We start from the raw sequence: 22,500 nt of genomic DNA, 5'->3' as shown, positions 1-22,500 counted from the left end.
TTTTGTTTACATTTATCTCTGATCATAATGTAGAAACAAACTGGAGGTAGAGCTTTGCTTATTACCCAGACATATTTCCCATACTTTTCCCTTAGAACTACATCACATCTTCCTACTTTAGATATATATATATATATATATATATATATATATATATATATATATATATATATATATATATATATATATATATATATATATATGTATATATATATGTGTGTGTGTGTATATATATATATATATACATTTATATGTATACACATATACATACCTACATATATACATAAATACATGCATACATATATATATACATTACTGTATATATATGGGTTATGGAAAAAATCCGCGAAGTGGTGAATCCGCGATGGTCGAACCGCGAAGTAGCGAGGGTTCACTGTATTTAATCTTTCCTGTGTATAATTTTTGGCTCCCTTCTCACAGTTAAATTAGCATAATTTAGATGTGTTTAGTGGAGCAGAGCCAGAACCGGAGGCGGCCATTTTGGATCGCTGTCGTACGCCATAAATGCTTTATTGAGTTGGTAGTACGACGTCCCCGGTATTTAGCTATAATGAAATTCTAGCTATTTAGGCAAATTATACTAGTGAAGACAAGATTTACACATGTAATATTTCCTTGGTGATATAGCGTAGCCGAGATCCCGACTCGAGTTAGGCTATCCTAACGCGTTTTAGTATACAGTACAGTACTTAAGTAACGTTATCCCAGTTTATCCTCTCGTATCGTTTTATTAATTCAATACTCGCCTCGTTTAGAGAAATGAGGATAAACCCTTCCTTCCCCCTGAGTGCCGCCACCAGGCGGCAACCCTATCTTTCGTCTTGCCATAGAGTAGTGTACTCCGGCTTGACTGAGATAGTGTTTCTGTCCATCCTCTTTGCCGGTGAGTATCCCGGCTTTGAAATACGACAGTAACTCAGGGTATTCAGTCTTGTTGCCGGCAACGCTACCGTTGGGGGATTAGTCATTCCCCTGCCGGTTACACCGTTGCCAGCATAGGAAACCCGGCTTCCCTAGTCCACAACTGAAAGTGGTAGTACAATTGCCGCCACCTTTCTCCCTTGTGGACTAGAAGTCATGTCCTATATCCGGCAATGTCTTAGGCTAAGGAATCGTTATTCCTCTGCCGCCCAAGACGGCACCGGCAAGGAAACTGTGTTTCCTTGATTTGCAGCCAAAAGCAGGAGGCATACCTGCCGCCTTCTTTCTATGCAAAATATAAGACCCTTTCCCTTCCCCCTTCTGTCCTTTAGTGACGGCCTAGCAGTCACAACCCCTGTGGCCGGTATTCTACAATCACCCCGCTTGCCGGGTTGATTACGATGCCGGCCGTGCTCATACAAAGGCAGTTAGATTGCTGCTTCGACCTTCCCCCTAACGGAACAAGGCTCTGGGAAAGGTTGTGCAGGCCATGACGGCTGCCGGTGGGAGACCCATTACAACTTTGAGTATTCTTCAGTCCTCCCTTGGACTGCCATCCCCAAACCCTGTATCCGGCAGTGCAGCCGGCAACAGATATTGTGGCTGGATGTAAGCTAGAATTATTACATTCTCTCCCCTTCCATTTGAATCCTCATTCTGGAAAGAAGGCCGTAGAGACAGTAGTCCCTACAACCCTAATTATTGTACTAAACTATAATAATACGGTAGCCCTTCTCTCCATTCTTTCTCTCTCTCTGCCAGCTAGTGCTGCCAGGTACTAGCCTAGCCCGGTAGTATACCGGCAGAACTACAGTATAAGATTATACAGTAGCCAGTATTCCTGCAGTATAGCAAATACAGCAGTTAGAAAACTACAGTATATAACATACAGTAGTATGATTTTCCAACATACCCTGTGTATCCTTTCACAGTCCATTGTTGAGACCGCTAAGCAAATGTTGAGGTGAAGCATTCCTTCGACATTCTGATGTATCCTAGATCATCAGAAAAAAATTTTTTTTACCCTACAATATTAATATTCACTTGTGGGGGAGTTAGTGCTAGTATACACTGACTCCAGCTCTAAGTACTAGAGCTATTCCACCCTGTATTTCCCTAATAAGGAAATTTTAAAATATTAATATTGAGGGAGGTCACAGCAATTGCCTGGACAGGAAACGCAGATATGTGTCTTTCCTATTTCCTTTCTAGCTTACTATCCTAAGCTATAATTATAGTAGTAATGATTACTATTTAATGCATGTGAATATATTTATCAGTATGATAAATTACCCCATACTCATTTCACTCTTTCTTTCCTTACAGGAGGAGGCTAAGGTGAAGTGCGCAGTTATGTACTGCAACCACAAAAGTAGGGACTTTTGTGCAGGTCTCATGTCCCTTGCTCCATCGCAATTGAAACCCTGAGGTATTGGGATCCGAAGGGTTGCATCGTCTGCTCAGCCTTGATGTACGAGGGATACTGAGAGGGAAACGCTTCGAAAGTGGGTAAGAGGGTTCCAGAAGAACTCTCCGGGACCTTACCTACCAAGCAAAACGATGAGAAGCCTTCTGTTCCCTAAGGCAACATCCGACGCGGTTGTGCCTCAAGCACAGGTCAAGCCTCCCTTCATACAACTGACGATAGAGGCTGACATTGACAAGGCTTTGGAAGGCATGGACATCCATCAGGAAAGGATGTCAGAGGTGTCCTCGGACACCGAAAAGGATCTTCTTCAAGAAGACCCTGAAGAAGAGGTGGCCCAGTCAACCGAGGAGGAAGAAGGATCCGTATCGACAGTGACGGAAGACCCTCTACTGTCCGTGACGGCATATCAACCGGTGCCGTCAACCTCTTCGGCCCCAACCCCTCAACCAGACCTGCTGTTATCCATGGCGCAACTCCAAATAATGATGGACACTATGCGCAAGGAATAGCAAGAGATGAGAAGGGAAGTCAGGGAAGCACACCGCTCAGCCGCTTTTAGCGGCTCCCACAGGCGGCCCAAGGTCTCTTAACTTACCCCAATGCTCCGAAACCAACCCCTGGAGATATGCGGAGTTCATGCTCATGATGAATGGGAAACTCTACGTCTCGGAGAAGATGGGGGCCATGCCCCTCGACAATCTCTAATTCTGGCCGAACATTTCAGTTTACCAGGAATGCTTCCTGAGATTGAAGAACGAACCTGCATCTAAAGCAGAAACGGAACCTAAGGAGGTCATGGTCTTTGATCATGACAAGGCACAGGCTCTATTGACGAGTAGCCTCAAGAAAGCCGGCTATACGAATTCAAAGGTTTCTGCTTTGAGCAAGAGGCACCCTACCTTCCTTACTCCTTCCGCCAGAGCTTTTTCCTTTATGGCTAAAGCTCTCCACTGCATGCTAAAAGAAGTTGATGTGGGCAAACCATGCCTTACACTAGAGGAATGTAAACCATTGTCTCTAGCCCTGCCTACCAGCGAGAAGGATTGGAATGAGGTCCATCTAACTTTCTTGATCTCGAAACTAGATCCAGATATTGCAGGACAGCAGTTCAACGAGAACCTTCCGAAGTTGTCGGACTTTCTTCTGCGAAGGGAACAGGAGACAAATGAGAGACTAGCCGCCTCTCCAGAACTGTATGGAGATGTGCGCAGGCATCTCCAGTACCCCAGATATGTACACGGTCCTAGCCAAGATGCACATGGCTACTCTAGTAAAGGACATGTACGCTTTTGTGAAGGCCAGGAGGGCCTGTAGAGAGTACGTGTTTTCCAATGCAACGGTCAAGCACGAACCCAGGAAGTTGATTACTTCATGTATCTGGGGCAAGGACCTCTTCCTATAGGAAGCAGTACAAGAGGTGGTTGCTAAAGCCGCCACGGCGAATAGGAACCTTCTCCAAAAGTGGGGCATGTCTTCCAAGAGGAAATCATCCTCTGACGCTGGTCCCCAACCCAAGAACAGGAAGACGAAGAAGCCACGAGTGCCTCATAGACCTGCAAAGCATCCCACAGTTACCATGACCACAGTGCCCCAAATGGTTGCCCAGCCGCAAACCACATTCCAAATGGTGCCTCAGCAGTTTGTAGCTCAGTCACCAGCCTTTAACCCCGGCTTTGAGAGGCACACCACTACCTTTCACCCTAAAGGTAGAGGATCTAGAAGAGGCTCCTCAAGAAACCCCTCAAGGGTAGAGGAGGACGTGGTCAGGGTAACAAACCCTCCAGGTCATCCAAGCAATGAGATGCTCCAGGTAGGAGGAAGACTCTTCCACTTTCGGGATCGTTGGACCTTCGATCCCTGGGCTCACAGCCTAATCAAGAATGGACTAGGGTGGATATGGAACAAAACTCCACCTTCCTTTCCTGAATTCTTCCAACACTCCACCCCCTTATTGGAAGAATATACCTTAGAACTCTTGAACAAAAAGGTCATAAGGAAAGCAAAGGCCATCAAATTCCAGGGAAGGCTGTTTTGTGTTCCCAAGAAGGACTCGGAGAAACTCAGAGTCATTCTAGACTTGTCTCCCCTCAACAAGTTCATCGAGAACAACAAGTTCCGGATGTTAACCTTACAACACATAAGAACCCTGTTACCGAAAGGGGCGTACACAGTCTCAATAGACCTGGCAGATGCTTACTGGCACCTTCCAGTCAGCCGGCCCCTCTCCTCCTACCTAGGATTCAAGCTACAGAAGGAAAAGTATGTCTTCACAGCCATGCCCTTTAGACTAAACATAGTCCCAAGGATATTCACAAAACTTGCGGACACACTCGTACAACAGCTACGCTTAGAAGGCATTCAGGTAGCAGCATACCTGGACGACTGGCTGGTGTGGGCAGCATCCAAGACTGCTTGTCTGCTGGCAGCCACGAAGGTGATCCAGTTCCTGGACCATATGGGCTTCAAGATCAACTACAAGAAGTCTTGCCTCTCTCCAGATCAAGAGTTTCAATGGTTAGGAATCCATTGGAACTTTCAGTCACACCCCCTCTCCATTCCACCGAAGATGAGGAGAGAGATTGCGGGTTCTGTCAAGAGACTACTGAAATCCAACAAGATTTCAAGACGCCAACAGGAAAGAGTACTGGGCTCTCTCCAGTTTGCAGCAGTAACAGACCCAGTGCTGAAAGCACAACTGAAAGATGTGTCAGGAGTCTGGAGAAGATACGCATCAAACGCTCGAAGAGATCAACAGAGATCGACACCGACCTTACTGCGATCGCTTCTGAGACCGTGATCAAAGGTCACGAGCCTAGCAGGGACAATTCCCTCCCAACCACCACAACCGTCAGTGGTCATCCACACAGATGCCTAACCGGAAGGATGGGAAGGCCATTCCCATCAATGGAAAGTTCAAGGGAACTGGTCACACCAGTTCAAGACCCTTCACATCAACATTCTGGTAGCCATGACTGTCTTCCTAACGTTGAAGAAACTATCCCCTCACAGATCAGCCCACGTCAAGTTGGTCTTGGACAGCGAGGTGATAATGAAATGTCTGAACCGACAAGGCTCGAGATCGCCCTACATCAATTACGTGATGTTGGCCATCTTTCGCTTGGCAAGAAAGAAAAGATGGCACTTATCAGCAGTTCACCTACAAGGGTTCTCCAATGTGACGGCGGACGCTCTATCCAGGCGAAAACCGATAGAGTCAGAATGGTCTCTAAACGCAGACTCATTCTCCTTCATCTTGGAAAAAGTCCCGGAACTGCAGATCGACCTCTTTGCAACGAGCGACAACAAGAAACTACCTCTATATGTGGCCCCTTACGAGGACACTCGGGCAAAAGCGACGGACGCTATGTCCCTCGATTGGAACAGATGGAATCATATCTATCTGTTCCCTCCAACAAATCTCCTGCTGAAGGTCCTCAACGAGGTGAGATCCTTCAAGGGGACAGCAGCAGTAGTGGCCCCCAAATGGCCCAAGAGCAATTGGTTCCCTCTAGTGATAGAACTGAAGCTAAGACTGTTTCCTCTACTGAATCCAGTTCTATCCCAACTGGTTCAGGAGTTGACTGTCTACGCTTCATCATTGAGAACCCAAAACCTACATCTCATGATTTTTTTGCCTTAGCAGCAAAGAAAAGGTTCGGGATCTCAAAAGACAACATCGACTTTATAGAGGAATACAAGTCAAAGTCAACCAGAAGACAATATGAATCGTATTAGAAGAAGTGGGTCTCCTTTGTCAAAACAAACAGACTGGCAGAAATCTCGATAGACTTCTGCCTTTCCTTCTTCATCCACCTTCATGAGCAAGGCCTGGCTTCCACCACAATAACTACGTGTAAGTCAGCTTTGACTAGACCTCTTCTTTTCGCCTTCCAGGTGGACCTGTCAAACGAAATCTTCAATAAGATTCCGAAAGCATGCGCTAGACTTAAACCAGCAATCCCTCCAAAGCCCATATCATGGTCCTTGGACAAAGTCTTGCACTATGCTTCTAACTTGAACAACGAAGATTGTACCCTAAAGGACCTAACACAGAAAGTAATATTCTTGTTCGCTGTAGCCTCAGGGGCTAGAGTTAGTGAAATAGTGGCCCTATCTAGAAACGAGGGCCATATTCAGTTCACAGAAAAGGGAGAACCGAATCTTTTTTCCCGATCCTACGTTTCTCGCCAAAAACGAGCTACCCACCAAGAGGAGGGGTCCTTGGAGAATCTGCCCTCTGAAGGAAGATGTCTCTCTATGTCAAGAAGTGACTTAAGGTCTATCTTCGAAGAATTTCAGACTTCACGGAAGGACAGCTCTTCCTAGGCAAAACCTCAGGAGCAAACCTATCCCTAAAACAACTGAGGGAAAAACTCACCTACTTTATTCGCAGAGCGGATCCTGACAGTACACCCGCAGGTCACGATCCTAGAAAAATTGCTTCCTCGCTGAACTTCTTTCAGCATATGGACTTTGATAGACTCCCCTCATATACTGGTTGGAAATCCTCTAGAGTCTTTTATAAACATTACGCGAAGCAAGTGCATGAAATAAAACACTTTGTGGTGGTGGCAGGTAGTGTTATAAAACATGTCGTCTAGTGCTGCGATGAACAGTGAACTGTTTGGGACTTAACAGTATACGGGGTGAACTAATATTAGCATCTTTTAGTGTAATACCCGTTACTGGAGATCACGATAGTGAATCTCGGACTGTTCTATATAGGTGTAGAATCTGAGGAAAAACACCAGTGCCGTGTGAACATTCGTACAGTGTTAAAACATATCCAACCTCTAAGTGAAATCAATCTAATAATATCACAAAACTGAGTGGCATCTGTGATTAACCCATATATGTATTTCTTCTATAACAGGTTACATATATATATATATATATACTGTATATATATATATATATATATATATATATATATATATATATATATATATATATATATATATATATATATATATATATATATATATATATATATATGTAAATATATATGTAAATATATATATATATATATATATATATATATAATATATATATATATATATATATATATATATATATATATATATATATATATATATATATATATATATGTATGTATATATTATATATATATATATATATATATATATATATATATATATATATATATATATATATATATATATGTATGTATATATATATATATATATATATATATATATATATATATATATATATATATATATATATATATATCTTGAAGATGTTGAAATGTTAATAGATTCTATTTATAATATATTCGTTGTTGTATTTACTTTTGTCTATACAAATAAATACATGAAACGTATTTGCATGTTATTTGCCCAACATGAAATTGAATAAATATTCCAGAGCCTTTCATTTTCCTAGAAATAAAAATACTTGTCAGTATACCTCTGTAAGAACAACCTGGTAATCGCTAAAAAGTTCCACCTTGTTCCTACGAAATACAACCTTGACGCTTTATTGTCGATATCGACATATTCCCTGCAGGGGGCAGGAAGCCCTAAGTTAGTTCCAAACTTAGTGGATATGACAAATAACAGTAATGTCATATATATATTTGGTCTGGGAGACCATTTAAGAAACTGAGTCAAGGTAAAGGCACTTATACAAACCCACAGATATAGTACTTTCAAGTAATTCTCTGGTAAACTTCCATCAGGACATGTCTGAGCACAAAACACTGATTTTGAGCAAAGCGAAAAATCTATTTTTGGGTGGTATGGCCATGTCGTCTTGATGGACCCCCCCCCCCCCCCCCTCCTTTCTATAAAAAAAAAAAAAAAAAAAAAAAAAAAAAAATTCATCTATGTAACAAACTCCCCACGCGAAACTACTCATCTGTGGCTATCCATGCTTAATTACAACAAGGGATAGTTTGCCAGGGTGGTACCGGGAGGGGATCCACCGGGTAACCTTGATAACGGCTCCCCTTCAATTTCGCAACTCTTCCCCCTCAAAGCAAAAACTCTATTCGGGGTGAAGATTGCTATGTGTCGTATCAAGAAATACGTCCCTTGATATTATGTGATATCCTTAAGAGTTATATTAAGGATACTCGCGCCAGGGGTTAGAATTCTGGAGACCTGAGGTCAATTCTCTGGGAGTATCACTGTAGCCAAATATCCCTAAGAAAGCTGCCTAAAGGAACCTTCCATCAGGACGACATGGCCATATCACCCAAAAATTGATTTTTCGCTTTGCTCAAAATTTGTTCATTTCCGTACTTCCTTTCATCACCGAGTTATTTTTCCTTGTTGTAGCTCCTGGACTTATAGCATTATCCTGCTTTTCCAACTAGGGTTGTAGCTTAGCTAGTAAAAATATGAGTAACTAAAGCCCTTGCTTGGATGGTGGAAGTGAATGTAGCAGATAACGCTATGAAAAAGAAGTAAAGCTGGCAATGGAAAGCTGAATAAATTACCTATGAAAGGGGTAGATAAAATCAATAGGTGATCCCATGAATAATTGAGCAATTGTAGCTGAGACATAATTGTTTTTTTTATATGCAAGGCAATTTTACAATGAAGTTTTTACCTTATTTTCTACATGTGAAAAACCCAAGAATCCCATTTCAAATGTTGTGAAACATGAACAATTATAAATAAACAAGACAAAAAATATAGGAAATGAAATTAAATTATCACATTTTACTACTACCGTAAATAACAATCTTAAGAGTAAAGTGAAGACATCAAGTACATGCAAACAACCATTCATCCCAGAATTTGTAGTCCAGTACTGTACTTGTTCTTTGAATCATGTTATTTTTTTTATGACCAAGAGAGAATTATAATTGAAATCACGTTGTCATTTTTTCATCAGAAAATAAAGTGGCAATTTGTCCTAAATTGTATTTTTCCTAGCTATACAAACCCGTAATCATTTAATACAGGAATTCGCTTCAGCTCAGCTGAAACAGCCTAAGAGAAAGAAAAGCAGGCAGTTGTGCTGATTGGTTGGCAGGTGGTATGGGGCAGAGTTTAGCTCCGCCCCCCTCCCCCCACCGCAAGCCCACTTTTCTCATTCAAACGCTTTAGGTTCAATGTGGAACATGAGAGGGGTGGTAGAGGTGGGCATTTATATTAAATGATTATGGGTTTGTATAGCTAGGAAAAATACAATTTAGGACAAATTGTCATTTGTTCCGACGCGATATACAAACCTCGTAATCATTTAATATAGTAAGACTCACTGGTTGGTGGGAGGTCTGCCTTTGCTGCTTGTGGACAGCTAACTGCCCGGATATAGACCTGGTCTCGAATGAGAGCAGAGGACTAAATCCACCTACCCCTGTCTCTTGACCTGACATGATGATGGTGAGGTCTGAGAGACTGGGAGCCACCGCGCGATGTGTAAGAGCATCACGCGACCAGAGTGTGTGAAAGTAAGAGACACTCGACCCTAGGGTCACAGTGACTGGATGAAACTCCAAAACCTAAAGGCAAAGGGTTTATACATCCACCGTCTTCCCTGCCTAGCAGAAGACAGGGGGAGAAAACTTGTAAACAAACTCTAGCAATCTTACCTGGGAAGACTTGTCTTGATGTATGGGACTCCAAGGGAGGAGACAGAGAGAAAGGCGGATCACCTGCAGACTGCTTTCACACTGCCAAACATACCATAAAATCAAGACAAGAGACTTCCCTGTCCCAGAGGAACTGGAAAGGGCAGACAATAGCTTGAGCTGCTACCACAGGGCCAAGAACAAAGGTGTCCAAGGACTTGTGCGTAAATTCCCTCAAGTAAAAGGCCGTAAAGGTGGTCTGGCGTTTCCCTATGCCAGTCTTCAGCACTTGGACCACTGCAAGATTTCTCTTGAAAGCGAGTGTGGGGGCAATGCCCCTGATCTCGTGAGCTTTAACCCTCGCTGGTGCTTGGACTCTTAAGGAAGTGTCATACGCCTTGCGGATGGTCTCACAGATTCAGAAGGATATCGTGTTCCTCGACACCTCCCTCTTGATTCTGCCGGTGCTAACGAAGTCATCGACATTCAGGTCTGAGATGGCGAGTTCGCTAAGATAGCGCCGGAGACACCTGACGGGACAGAGAAGCCTCTCACCTGAACCGCCAAATCCGGTAAGGAAGGAATAGTGAAGGCCTCGAATCTGGGATCGTGGATTGCTGGGTTCTGAGTCTTAGCCACAAACTCTGGCACAAAACTCAAGGAGATCTCCTTCCAACCCTCTGCGTGAGTGACATTACAGGAGAGGCCGTGTAATTCCCCGACTTTCTTTGCCGATGCTAGAGCTAGCAGAAAAAACGGTCTTAAAGGTCAAGTGCCTGTTTGAGGCACGGCTTAAGGGTTCATACGGAACACGAGTAAGAGACTCGAGAATTAAGGCGACATCTCACTGGGGAACTCTTAAGTTCCCTGGGGGGACGCGACTATTCGAAGCTCTTAATGAGCAAAGAAATACCCAGGGCATTGGAGATATCTATGCCCTTCAGAAGGAACACCATTGCAAGGGCAGACCTGTACCCTTTAATGGCAGAAGCTGAAAGGAGCTTATCTCTGCGAAGAAAGACTAGGAAGTCTGCGATCTGAGTCGAGAGGCTCCACCTGGAGAGATACCCTTTCCACTACACCAATCACAGAAGACCAACCACTTCCCCTGGTGGACTGAGGAGGAGGATCTTCTCAGGTACCCTGACATGTCTCTCACAGCGAGTCGTGAAAAGCCTCGCGTTCTGAGGAGATGCTGGATAGTCTCCACGCGTGAAGTCTGAGCGACTGCACTGCCTGGTGGTACCTGTTCGACAAGGGTTGCTGAAGGAGATTGGGCCAGTGTGGTAGCTCTCGCGGTGTCTCGACCAGGAGCGACAACAGATCGGGAAACCACTCCATGTGTGGTCATAGAGGAGCAATGAGAGTTATCCTAAGTCCTGGAGCTAATACGACCTGGTACAGATCTGCGCGAAGCAAGCAAAAAGGGGGGGGAAACTATAGCAATACAGTAGATACCAAGGATGTTGCAGTGCATCCTCAAACGCAGCCGCAGATCTGGTACTGGAGAGCAAAACACAGAAAGCTTGGCGTTGTGCCGTGTTGCGAAAGGTCGATGCATGGTTCTCCCAGAGGTCGAGTACTCTACTCGCGACCCAAGGGTGAAGAGACCATTCTGCCACTATTACCTGGTTTCTGCGACTTAGGGCGTCTGCCCGAACACTTCTCTTGCCTGGAATATACCTGGCTGACAAGGTTACGTGTTGACTCTCTGCCCACAGAAACACCTGCCTCGTCAACTGCTGCAAGGGACGTGAGAGCGTGCCCCCTTGCTTGTTGACGTGCGCGACCACGGACGTGTTGTTGCTCATCAGCACTACCGAGTGCTCTCTCCAATGGGCCTGGAAATGAAAGAGTGCTCTCGAGACTGCCATCATTTCCAGCACGTTGATGTGCAGGTGTTTCTTCTCTTCTGACCACACACCTGACACGACCAAGTTGTCCATGTGTACACCCCTACCTTCCGTGGACACGTCTGTGAACAGACGGAACTGAGGTGGAGGAGGGCTTATGAGAAAACCCTCTCATGAGGTTCTCCTCGTTAGTCACCAAAGGAGATCCTCCCTTACCTCGCGTTCCATGAGAACTGGATGAAAGGGAGGATCGGTGGCTGCTGACCACTGCTCCTTCAGACACCACTGAAGGGAGCAGAGATGGATCCGCAAGGAAAGAACGAGCTTCTCCAGTGAGGAGAGGTGACCTAGAAGAGCTTGCCACTGGAGGGCTGGAATGCCGAGTCGATCAGCATTCCCAGATACTTCACCTTCTGCTTGGGAATGAGGTTCGACTTCTCGCAGTTCATCACGATCCCCAGATCGCAACAGACTGCTAGAAGCGAGTCTCGATCCTGAATCAACTGCTCCTACTAGGGAGGGAGAATCAGCCAGTCATCGAGGTACATCAGTACGCGGATGCCCCTCGAGTGGGACCAAGCTGCTACCGTCGTGAACACTAGCGTGAACACTTGGAGAGCTGTGCACAGTCCGAAGCATAGTACTTTGAACTGGTACACCGTGCCCTGGAAGGTGAATCGGAGGTACTTTCTAGACGACCAATGTACTGGTACTTGAAAGTACGCGTCCTTCAAGTCTATTGAAAGTACGCGTCCTTCAAGTCTATTGAAAGCATAAAGTTGTACTGCCTGATGGCTAACAGCACAATGCGAACTGTTAGCATCTTGAACGCAGTTTGCTAAACAAACTTGTTCAATGGCGAAAGGTTGATGATCGGTCTCCAACCTCCTGGTGCCTGATCGTGTACGACTTCTAGCGCATCCTTCTCCAACATTTCCTGGACCTCCACCTCCAAGGCCAGAGCCTTCAGGGATGTTGGAGCATATGTGTGGAAAGCTATTGGAGAGGAGGATAGGGTGGGGGGCTATGAAGCACGTATGGGAGCTTGTACCCTTTGCGAAGGGTCGACATTACCCATTACTCGGCCCTGAGGTGCTGCCACATCGGCCAATGGCGCGATAGGCATCCTCTTACCCTCCGCAGCATGGGAAATGGAAAGCCAATCTCAGCGTTTCCCTTTTCCTTGCTTGCCCTTGTTCTTTCCCCGATGTGGCGGAGCTCCCGAGGGAGGCTGAAAGATCTGTTTGGGAGCAGAACCCTTCTGAACGGGAGCAGGTCTCGTCTGCACAGGAGCAGCAGGAGCACGACCAGTGGTACTCTTGCCACTACCCGTGGGCTTGGCCTGACTCGGCCTGGCTGCGGACGGTTTCGCGGAACCAGGTCCCTTGAAACTCACAGCTTGCGCCTGGTGGATAATGGAGTCCTTTGAGTCGAGGCACCATCTATCCCGCATGGCCCGAACTTCCTCTGGTGGAAAGAGAGAAGTTGCAGCTCTAATAGGAAAGTTCCTGAGTGCCAGGGCCTCTCCTGAACCAATCTATCTCGCCAAACGAGTGGCTACTGCCTCACGTTTTTTGAGGATCAGATTGGCATACTGAGTAGCAAGCTGGTCCAAGAGAAAAGCAACAGCTTTCCCACCAAACAAAGCCAGGTTCCTGTACTGCTCCATGTTTTCGGGGTTAGCGACCTTGGTGTCCCGTGCGAACACTGTGGCTGTACCACACCAGTGGTCGTGCTACGAAGCAGCTACAGAGATGGACTCCATAGTTGAAATCTCAGAGGCCGAGAAGGCCACTCTGGGATTTCAAGCTCTCGACCGAGGAACCCCCAGCAAGCACTCCAACCGCGGGGTCGAGAGGGAGAGGACAAGATACAGAAGACTCTGTGACATGGTACCTCTTCTGTCGCTGGAGTGGTTGAGGAAACTTATTTGAACCTTGGCCCAAGCCATTCACCAGGTCCTGCGATCTGGTCACTCACTCAGCCCAATGCTCGAGCAGCCTGTCTCAACCAGGGTAGTGTGAGGGGCTGTGAACTGCTTCGGGAGCTTACAAGGCTGTACACCTATCTCAGACACTACCGCAGGAGGAGCCCTGAGGCCATTAATCTCACGTATGGGGTTAATGACCTCTAGGAACTGTGACTCCACCTCGGGATCTTCCGTCTCCACGGCCGGTGAAGGCCGTGGAAGTGGCTGATCCCTCGATCCTGCTACATCAGTAGGTGTAGGGGAAGCGACATGCTGCACGGGTGGTGACATCCCCCATGAATAGCCTTGCTCTGGTCCTAAGACCGAACCAGGCGTATATTCAGCAGTAAAGGAAGGACCCTGGCAGGGTTCATCCCAGACGGAATGCATCGAGGTTCCCACTGCGACCGAGTGCGTGACTGGTCGCTGCGAGCCCCACGAAGTTCCCGAAGGAGTTTGAACGCGAGCGGGGTCGCTGGGAACTGCAGCGCTCACACCAGGAGGTGTAGACAGGTTAGTCACGTGAGTGGTGTGCGCGGCCTCACCTGTTACATGGCCAGAAAACATGGGGGTTGGCTGCATCTCTCGCGGCTGATAAGCGCGAGAACTAACCTGATCGTGCACGATCGGCCACAATGCCGCGGGCTGAGCCGCGAGGTGGCTCCATGCCAGGCCCGAGTCACACGGGTCGAGTGCGCGACTGGCTGGGCCTGCTCCCTGCTCATGCGACACACAAGACGCTGAGCTGGTCCGCGTGGGTACTCCTGTGGAGGTAGTCGTGCAAACCGCGGATTCTTCACGAGAGACCACAGCCGAGATTTCTTGTGCCGAAGCCAGGACTCTCCTTTCCCCGCTCAAGAGCAGTTCAATTAGAGTCTTAGCAAATAGATCGGGGGCCCGAGAACCACGTCACCATGCTCTGGGAGACGATACCTACGCCCTCGGGCGCGGTTGTCATGCATGGAGTCCTTGCGCGAGATTCACCGTGAACAATCCCACTAGTGCGGAGAACACGGGAATCTCACACATCGCCCTCATTTTCCGGAGGAGAAGAGGTGTCTCAGGGTGCCATGTCCCTTCGACTGCGACTGGCCTTCCTAGCCCTCTTCACTTTCCTCTTTCCCCTGGGAGAGAAGAGTCAGAGTCTGAAGATGAAGACGAAGAGGAATACCGCTAAGGCTTCCTCTTCTTGTGCCCCCTCTGAGTTGCAGTTGGTCGAGGCAACAGCAGACGACACTGGACGAGGATGAACAACCTGAGCCATGTCTGTAAGAAGAGCCGTGGTCGGTGAACATGGTGAACCTGATAAAACATATTGTATCAGCAGGAGTTTGGCAGAATTTAATTTTAACTGCTTATCAGCAGAAGGTTTGGCAGATTTTAATTTTAACTGACTTGCGGGCAAAGCTGTAAAGGATTTGCGATCAGATGTTGAAGAAATCTCAGTGATTAAAACCTTACACTCCCTTGTTTTAACAGGGAGTCCTGCAATTATTTTACCCTTGGAAAAAGTATGCATTTAGCCAGGAACAATTGCTTTATCAGGTACATAGTCAACAACAACAGGCATCAGTGAACATGGGAGTCGATAAAGTTACAACCCAGGGTTGCCACATTTCCTAAGTGAGAAAAGGCCAACTTTGATCAACTGCAGCTTTAAGAAGTTAAAAAAAGCCAAAGGTATAGCCTTCAAGACCAACCTTTTATGATATTGCTAAAGGCTACCCAATTTCAAATAAAAAAAGGCCAAATTTGATGTCTTTAGCTGAAAAAGGCCAACCTGGCAACCCTGTTACAAACTCGATTACATTCATGTGTTCATCAACAATCGTATCATTCAAATGATGTTGTTGAAGCTCGTCCGCCATATTTAAATGGCGTCTTAACAAATTTAAGTCAAGCTTACCTGATAATCCGAGACGCCCAAAATTCCCCCTTCTTACCGGGTAACGTGTCGCATCGGTAACAGCAATCTGTCGGGTCTCTCTCGGGATCGCCGAAATAGCGGGAGCGCTAAGGTCAACCGCTCCCCCGGCAAAACCAGAGAAAATCCCGACAGGCTGTGAATCCGGTCTTCCCAAAATGGCGGCCAGGATTCACACTACGGCAAGGAGAGCCTTAAGAGCAAGGTTTTCCCCTGCATGTCGAGCGGAGCGTGTGCGGGTCTACAGAAGGTGACAAACGCCACCCACTGCAACGCCCACCACGGCCTGCACAACATTGTATTTTAAAGAGTAACTTTCTCCTTCATAGCAAAGACCAATCACTAGTACACAAGCACAAGAGAAGGCAAAAGGCTGTAGCGTAGAGAGTGGAGAGTAGGCAACCATCCACATTCAGCCAAAGCGAGTGAATGAGGAAAGCGGGATGGCGGTGGGGGGGGGAGCTAAGCTCCGCCCCATACTGCCAGCCAACCAATCAGCACAACTGCCTGCTTTTCTTTCTCTTCGGCTGTTACAGCTGAGCTAAAGCGAATTCCTATATTAAATGATTACTAGGTTTGTATATAGCGTCGGAATAATGAAACATCAACACACACCTATACCAAGACCATTTTTCTTTTGTTTACTTTCTCGCAATAGAGGAAGGAATTACGGAGGTCTCGGCGCGGGAATTTGGAATTTTATGACTGAAAAGGAGTCAGCCTCACGTTACGAGCCAATAAAGGCTCCTGGAAATCCATTGAAAAGCCTTCTCTGAAACTTACTTGGCATAAGCTTTTCAGCATAACACCATCGCTTTTTTTATAGCACAGTGACTTTTTGAGGGGGCAAAATTGACACTCCAACCAAAAAAATTTTATGGGCCGTGGAACGGCCATACTATAACAGATATGAACTTCTGGTTTATTGCAATACATTGAAGAGTGATTGAAATTTTTCATGATGTAAGCAAACTATCTTTGCAATGAAATGTAAAAATTATGTGAAAAGCATAAGATAGTTTCTTTAAAATTTTCATAAAAAATACAGTTATGCTAGAGGACTTTCTTTAATATGGAAATCATGTAGTAAAGCTATTCCTGATCACCGTAGTATACAGTAGGTCCCCAACTTACAAACATTCTGTGATACAAACACAAATCCAAATGAAAATAACAAAGATAAGATAAAGAAATAGTCATAAAACTATATTATATCATCTAATACAGTAAGCAAAACAACATTTGTAACAACCTGATTTCTATTTCATATGAAACCCAACTATTTGTTGATTTTTGTAGCTGGATATCATACACATGGGATTCAAAATAGGCCTACCTTAGGCCATAAGCAAAGCAAATCAGCTGTATACTGACATAGTATAAACACGCCAAGAATGTGCTAGTAGTGATGAGGGTTTTAAGGAAAACCATGGCTGGTTTTCAAAATTTAAGAGAAGCAGCATACATAGCGTAGTAAGTCATGAAGAGATGCTACCAAGAAATATATAGGGGATTTCAAAAAGCTTCAGTGACTAAGGGTTTTATTCCTCAACAAGTTTTCAAATGTGATGACAGGCACATTTTAGTCATAGACGTCATTTTCATGACTTCTTCAGGCTCAGTAGCAAACCATGGATAAATTGGAAAATAAAATAAAGGAAAAAAATATAAATAATTCTTAAATACATACAAATATTTTTCTTAGCTACAGTACTCTAGGATATGCTTATTTATATATCAAACTATTGCACAATTAATTTAACTAAATTTCAGAGACAAAGGTGATGGATTTGTGATGAAAAAAATATTTATTTTGAATGATTTCATCTTGAGATGAAATAACCAACTCTTGCTACAAACAAGAATAAGTTTCTAGAGGACAATTTTCAAGTAAAATTTTGGCAATTGGCAACATTAATTAATGAAACAAATGGCATTCTTACCTCCATGATCCAAAAGGATTTTTGCTGCTTTATAATGATTGTTTACAACTGCATCATGAAGAGGTGTGTTTCCATCACATGACTGCACAAAAACATTGCAAGTATAGCAATTTTCTGTAAAGATAAAGTCATCCATATTTTAGAAAACTTGACTGCAATGCTACTCAACTGACAACAAAACATACACAAAACGAGTAAACAATAGATCCAGCCACTCTAACTTTCTCCAAATAGCTTTAACGTTACATATTGAATATTTTATAGTATGAAAATAAATCATACAAAATGTGAGCACTAAATATTTAACTGCATTCACCAATAACGGACAACATATAATTGAGAAGTCAAGTATAAAGAACAATCAATATAAACTTCAAGATTTCTACAATACACTGAAATTCAAAGTATATTCAAATAATTCTCCAGCATAATCATTATTAAACACATCTACTTGAAACTATAAAAAAGAAGATTAAAATTTTTTGAAACCAATTTGTATTTTTCCTAACTAAACAAACTCTCGTCCTTTAATAGGCGTATGATTTCAGCGAAGCTAGAATTCGGCTGTTAAAATTTAAACGAAGTGTCGGTAGTTACTGCCAGGGGTTGGGGAAGGCCCATAGCCTAGCCAGCAAACTGAGTATCCATTTTGACCCTCACCTAGGAATTGAGGGTGGAGGAGGCAGGAAGTATAACTTGAAGGGCTCAGGTTTGTATAATTAGGAAAAATACAAATTACTTTAAAAATTTGTGATTTGTTCCTACATTAATACAAATCCTCATTCTTTAATAGAATTATCATTAGGTTTCTGTGACCACATTGGCCGGTCTAATATCACAGGATGTCAGGACACTTGGACCTGCTGAGGTGCTCCAGGTTTGTATACTAGGAAAAATACAAATTACTTACAAATTTGTTATTTGTTCCGGCGTAGATACAAACCCTCCGCTATTTATAGGGGTGACTTATTCTTAGGAGGAAGGAAGTCTTTACCAACTGGCCTTGGTCATGACCCGGGGTTCTCTCTATTTCGATCTGTGATCGATAGTAGAAGGGACCCTACCCTCGCTAAAATCAAATGCCGATATGAGGTAATGCACTGATAGCAGCCTGCCGAAGCTTGTGTGTGAGTGGGAACTAACAGTGTGGCTTGACTTTAACATAGGATCTCTAGTACAAAACCTATTGTTCTTAAGACTTACCCAATACCCTCTCTCAAAAAGGTATTGGGGACGTAACAAAGTATTCTTCTATACTTAGGAGGCACAAGGGAAATGATTCTTACCTGCAGCGAGGTGAGGTCAGCTATGCTGAGGCTTGCGGAGCTGTTTTCCCCAGAGGGGAGAAGGTGAAAGGAAGAAAGGAGCCAGTCATTCTCACTCATTCACCCAAGACTAATCTGGGTAACCTTAGCCCTCTACCCTCTGGTACTAGTCCATCAAGGAGCCTGAGGTGTTTAGACCATTTGTTGTGTGACCACCACAGGACCAATGGAAAAGGTCTCCATGTTCTTGTGGGTTACGTCTTTGCAGGTAGTGGGCCATGAAGGTCCATTGACGCTTCCGCTTGCCCACTTAAAGTATCTGCGCCACAGAGTAATTTCTTGAACGCCAGGGACGTAGCAACGCCACTGACATTACGAGGTCTGGGTCTTAGGATGGAGGAGGGTCTAGATTGAGAGCAACCTCAATTACCTTCCGATCCCAGAGGGGAAGGAAATCCTTGAGATCCTACTCTTGACCTTCCCCGTGCTGGTCAACAGTGCTGACACACGGGGCGAGCTGGTATCGTTCTTTTAAGGTAACCGCACAGACTTCTCACTGGGTAAAACCCCAGTTGATGGGTCTTCGGTTACTGAACGAAAACTCTTTATCCAAAATGGGCAGCACCTAGGGTACAGCAAACTCGTACAGCAAACTCGGATTTTGAGTCTTGGCAATCAACTCAGGGACGCCGCTGAGGATTACTTCTCCCCGTCTCCTAGAGTAGGAGTCATCAAAAGATGGATCATACTACACACTAACTCTCTTGGTCAAAGCCCAAGTGAGTAGAAAGGGCCGTTTTCCATGTAAGGAAGCGATCTGCTGCCTAGCATAAAGGTTCGTAGAGAGGGGTTTTCATGGACTGAAGGACCCGAACCGCGTTCCCAGGAGGAGGTTGAGATCCGATGAGGGACAAGTTATCTCAAACCTGTATAAGTAAAGGCATCGATGGGAGAGAATCCCCTTCCATGACATTAGTGACAAAGGACCGAACACTTTGCCTGGAAGACCAACGCTGAAAAGTGTCTGAGGTGCCTAGACATCTTTTCCGCAACTCGTTGTGAAAGGCCTCACTGAGAGAGGTGGTGTAGGATCGTCTCAGGCGTGAAGTTGAAGCAAAGCTACGGCTTAGGAAAGTGTTAGCATGTGGCTGCTTGGAAGATCATGCCGTGGAGGAAGATCCCTTGAAACTCCGTAAGGAGCTGCAGAAGGTCCAGGAACCATTCTGCGGGATGCCATAGCGAAGCTATTGGAACTCCGTCAGGGTCTGCAGAAGGTCCGGGAACTATTCTGCAGGATGCTATAGCGAAGCTATTGGAGTCATTGATAAGATCTTGCTTATCCTAACTTGGCTGAGGACTTTTTCACCAAACTGAATGGGGGAAAAAAGGTGTACACCTCTAAGCTGTCCCACCGATCTTGGAATACATATTGCTCAAGTGCCTGGTGAACGGGTCGACCAGGAGCCTGAATTTCAGGGCCGTTGCGAGCATGGCCAAAGTCGGAGCTCTCCCAAAGTTAAGACTTAGCTGGATAAAAGATGATTCAAAGGCAATTGGAGCCCACTATCTGAGTGGTCTGTTCAAATTATTTGCAAGCACATTCCTGTACCAGGAATGACGCGAGCGGATGGGGTCACCTAGCTGTCCTCTGTCCATCTGAGGCTTCCTATTGCTAAATGGTTCTCTAAGAGAGGTGAATGCTGTTACCTTTCTGAATCGGGCCAACGGACGAGGAGGAATAATGAGGCATATGTGTAATAATTAGAATAGTTAATATTACATGTTTAAAACACATGACGTAATATGTCATGTTGGAGGAAGGTGCTAGCCGTGGGACTTGCTGTAGTCATTCAAATCATAAACAGGACGTACAATGCAGTGTCAACAATGTGACATTTTTCTTAAGCATCAACACCTTGCATCAGCGTGTGAAAGTTTGTGACGTCACCGGATGCAGGTGTCTTCCGAGTTTGTGACGAATCTTATATAAACTAAGCATACGATATCTGTGATATCGATAAGTTAGTCAGTTCATATCTATACTTCACCAGAATTGGTCATCTGACCAACCCAGCTTCCTCCAGTGATGGAGATGTTTAACTCTGTTGTTTTTACTACATTAATACTACATCCAAGGCTTCCTCACCCCCATAGATAGCGCGTAACCTAACTTTGAAATCATCCCAGGTAACTGCTTCTTGAAATGAAACACCTCTTAAATACGCACTCGCATCCCCCTTAGAAAAATCTATAAAACTTTTAGCTTCTTGTAATTGTACAAGAGGGTCTACGATTTGTTTGGCATTTAAATGGGCATCGACGGATGAAATCCATGACTCCACATTTTGTGGCAAGAACCGGGTATTTACCTGGGAAAGCAAATATCATTGCGGATGCATTATCACGCAACCCCGTGTCATCTTGTATGGAGCCTTTAGCTGAATTAATAGATATATCAACATCCATGCCTATTGTAAAAACAATATCTGAACAAGAAGATTTAGGCTGGAGCGCTGAATTGTTACAGACTGAGCAAAGAAAAAATCAGAAAATAGAAACAATTATAAACGCTTTGAAAGGCAATCATAAGGAAAAGGAATATATCAAGTATAAGCAGCAGAATTATATAATCAAAGATAATATTCTGTGTAGGACTGTGACAAGGAAAACCCGCAATACACCACATGTAACTAACGACCAGGTAGTAGTACTAATCTCACTTATTTCCACTGTCCTGAATTGGTTGCATTCAAATCCATTACATGGACACCCGGGGTTCTCATTAATGTCACAGAAAGCCAAATCATTGTTTTATTGGCATACAATGCTTACAGATATAAAAAGACACATAGCTAATTGTCGCACATGTCAGGAAAACAAAGGGCATACGAAAACACCTGTCAGCCTAGGAGCTTATCCTGTGCCCAATCAACCCTTTGAAAGAATACATTTAGATTTGTTAACAGGATTTTACGAGTCAGCAGAGGAAATAAGCACCTCTAAGTAATTATAGATGCTTTAACTCGATATACAGAATTAATAGCGCTTAAAACTAAAACTGCAATTGAATGCGCTAGGAAGTTTTACGAGTGTTACATTTGTAAACATGGAATTCCACACATGATAATCTCAGACTCGGGTGGTGAATTTAATAATCACTTTCTTACCTCATTGTGTGAATTCCTCAACATAAAGAAAATAAATACCATGATATATCACCCAGAGTCGAATGGGCTAGTGGAAAGAGCAAATAGGAAGATATTAAATATATTAAGGGTAACACTAGGGGGATCAGACCCCAACTGGGATATTGCAATACCGGCGGTACTGAGTACTCTGAATCATTCATATCATATATCAATTAAAATGTCACCGCATGAAGCATTGTATGGTACCCCAGTTAGAACGCCTTTCCATGTATTAACGCCTACAACTAATCTATCAAATCCTTTAAAAGAATGTATAAATGCAAGTATAAGTCGATATGATATCCTTCAAAAGAATTTAGAAGAATCACAAATCATAATGAAAAGGAATCATGATAAAACAGCGAAACCAACTAAAACATATACCGTGGGTGATAACGTATATATTCAAATCAATGTACGAAAAGGGCTCAATTATAAACT

General features: G+C 44.3%; 1 protein-coding gene across 1 annotated transcript in view; it reads right to left on the bottom strand.

Annotated features, from left to right (window-relative positions):
• The window catches only part of LOC137656666 (uncharacterized), a 327,800-nt gene that overhangs the window by 35,773 nt on the left and 269,527 nt on the right, over positions 1–22,500 (bottom strand). The window contains exon 10 of the mRNA XM_068390839.1: positions 17,607–17,720. Within this exon, the coding sequence (XP_068246940.1) occupies positions 17,607–17,720 (114 nt within the window). The remainder of the gene's footprint in view (positions 1–17,606; positions 17,721–22,500) is intronic.

This window comes from Palaemon carinicauda, chromosome 17 (genome assembly GCF_036898095.1).
Source record: "Palaemon carinicauda isolate YSFRI2023 chromosome 17, ASM3689809v2, whole genome shotgun sequence".
NCBI classification, from domain to species: Eukaryota; Metazoa; Arthropoda; class Malacostraca; order Decapoda; family Palaemonidae; genus Palaemon; species Palaemon carinicauda.
Note: the sequence above shows the minus strand (reverse complement) of the source record. Positions and strands in the feature narration are given on the sequence as shown.